Source organism: Bactrocera latifrons, unplaced genomic scaffold, assembly GCF_001853355.1.
Source record: "Bactrocera latifrons isolate USDA-ARS-PBARC rearing strain unplaced genomic scaffold, ASM185335v1 scaffold_3080, whole genome shotgun sequence".
Lineage (NCBI taxonomy): Eukaryota > Metazoa > Arthropoda > Insecta > Diptera > Tephritidae > Bactrocera > Bactrocera latifrons.
The window spans coordinates 1-1,137 of NW_017536720.1; the positions used below are offsets into that span (position 1 = coordinate 1).

The 1,137-nt window shown below is 48.6% G+C and overlaps 1 protein-coding gene across 1 annotated transcript; it reads right to left on the reverse strand.

Moving 5' to 3' along the window:
- Positions 1 to 9: 9 nt before the first annotated feature.
- On the reverse strand, positions 10 to 1,129 carry LOC108970687 (lysosomal aspartic protease-like; the record flags this gene model as incomplete). The annotated part of the gene is made up of 1 exon (XM_018936208.1): positions 10 to 1,129. A coding segment is annotated over exon 1 (1,113 nt), but the record flags the coding sequence as incomplete, so codon positions are not given.
- Positions 1,130 to 1,137: the final 8 nt, after the last annotated feature.

Below are 1,137 nucleotides of genomic sequence, written 5' to 3' on the forward strand. Positions count from 1 at the left end.
TTAAGCGACTGGAGCGAAACCAATACGGCTGTTGCCCATATCGAATTCGGTGTAGTAAAGACCAATGAAGATATCACCCAAGATCCAGAAGTCAGTACCCATGTAGCTGACGGCAGGTGAGCATAGTCCCTCAGATTCGATAACGTATTGCGAGGCTGGGACGGCGAAGGTGGTACCGCCAATGACGAATTCCAAATCGGGAAGGCTGCTGACGATTGAGCAATCAATATAACCATCACCATCGGGATCGACGACGTTCATGTATGCTACATAACCGTAGTATGGAGCAACAATGAGGGAGGTGCCAGTGTCGGCGATGGCTTGGCAACCACCACTGCACAAGAGMAGATTGCCAATGCTACCGCTATCTACAGTGAATTGCCAATAGCCTTCCTGAGAGACGGGCACATATGTGAGACTACCTTGGTAGAGGCTGGGATCGGAACCACCCAAAATCATTTCACCACCCTGCGATGAGGTGCCATCACGAGCCAAATAGAAGGAGAATAGGTTTTGGCTGATCAAACCCTGAGACCACATGTTGTAGAATGGTGGCACTACTTTGTCATTAGAAATTTGTTGGAAAGCCATACCCATTAAACCATCGAAATTGGAGTAAAGGAAGCTGGTACCGGGTTCTTGCATAGCTTCAGCGAATACTTGGTTCTGAATGGTGAGTCCAGCTACTCTGACGGTATCTTGTGACAGGAAACCAGACAAACTACCGGAGCCGTATTCGATGGAGAAGAATTCGCCATTGGGTACATAAGTGCTGGAAGCGCTCGAGTCGTATTGGTTGTGAGATTGGCAAGCTTCGTTGCTGATGGGGCAGCTGGATGATGGCACCCATAAGTTTGAGGAACCAGAATCGAACAGTACCAAGAACTCCTGTGGTGGTGTACCGATGGTGATCTTGCCATAGTATTCCATATTCAAGCTGTTATCCAATTGCTCGGTGGCACGAGGACTGGGAACATTGTATTTACTGCGCAAGTAAGCCGTTTCAGTTTTCACGGACTGGTGTGTTCTACGGTAGTTGGGGTTCTTGTAGATGGGCACACGCACCATGTTGGCCGAGGCCAAGGCGGCGCAAATGGTGAAGAATACGAAGAACTTGAACATTTTGCTGTTGGAAAG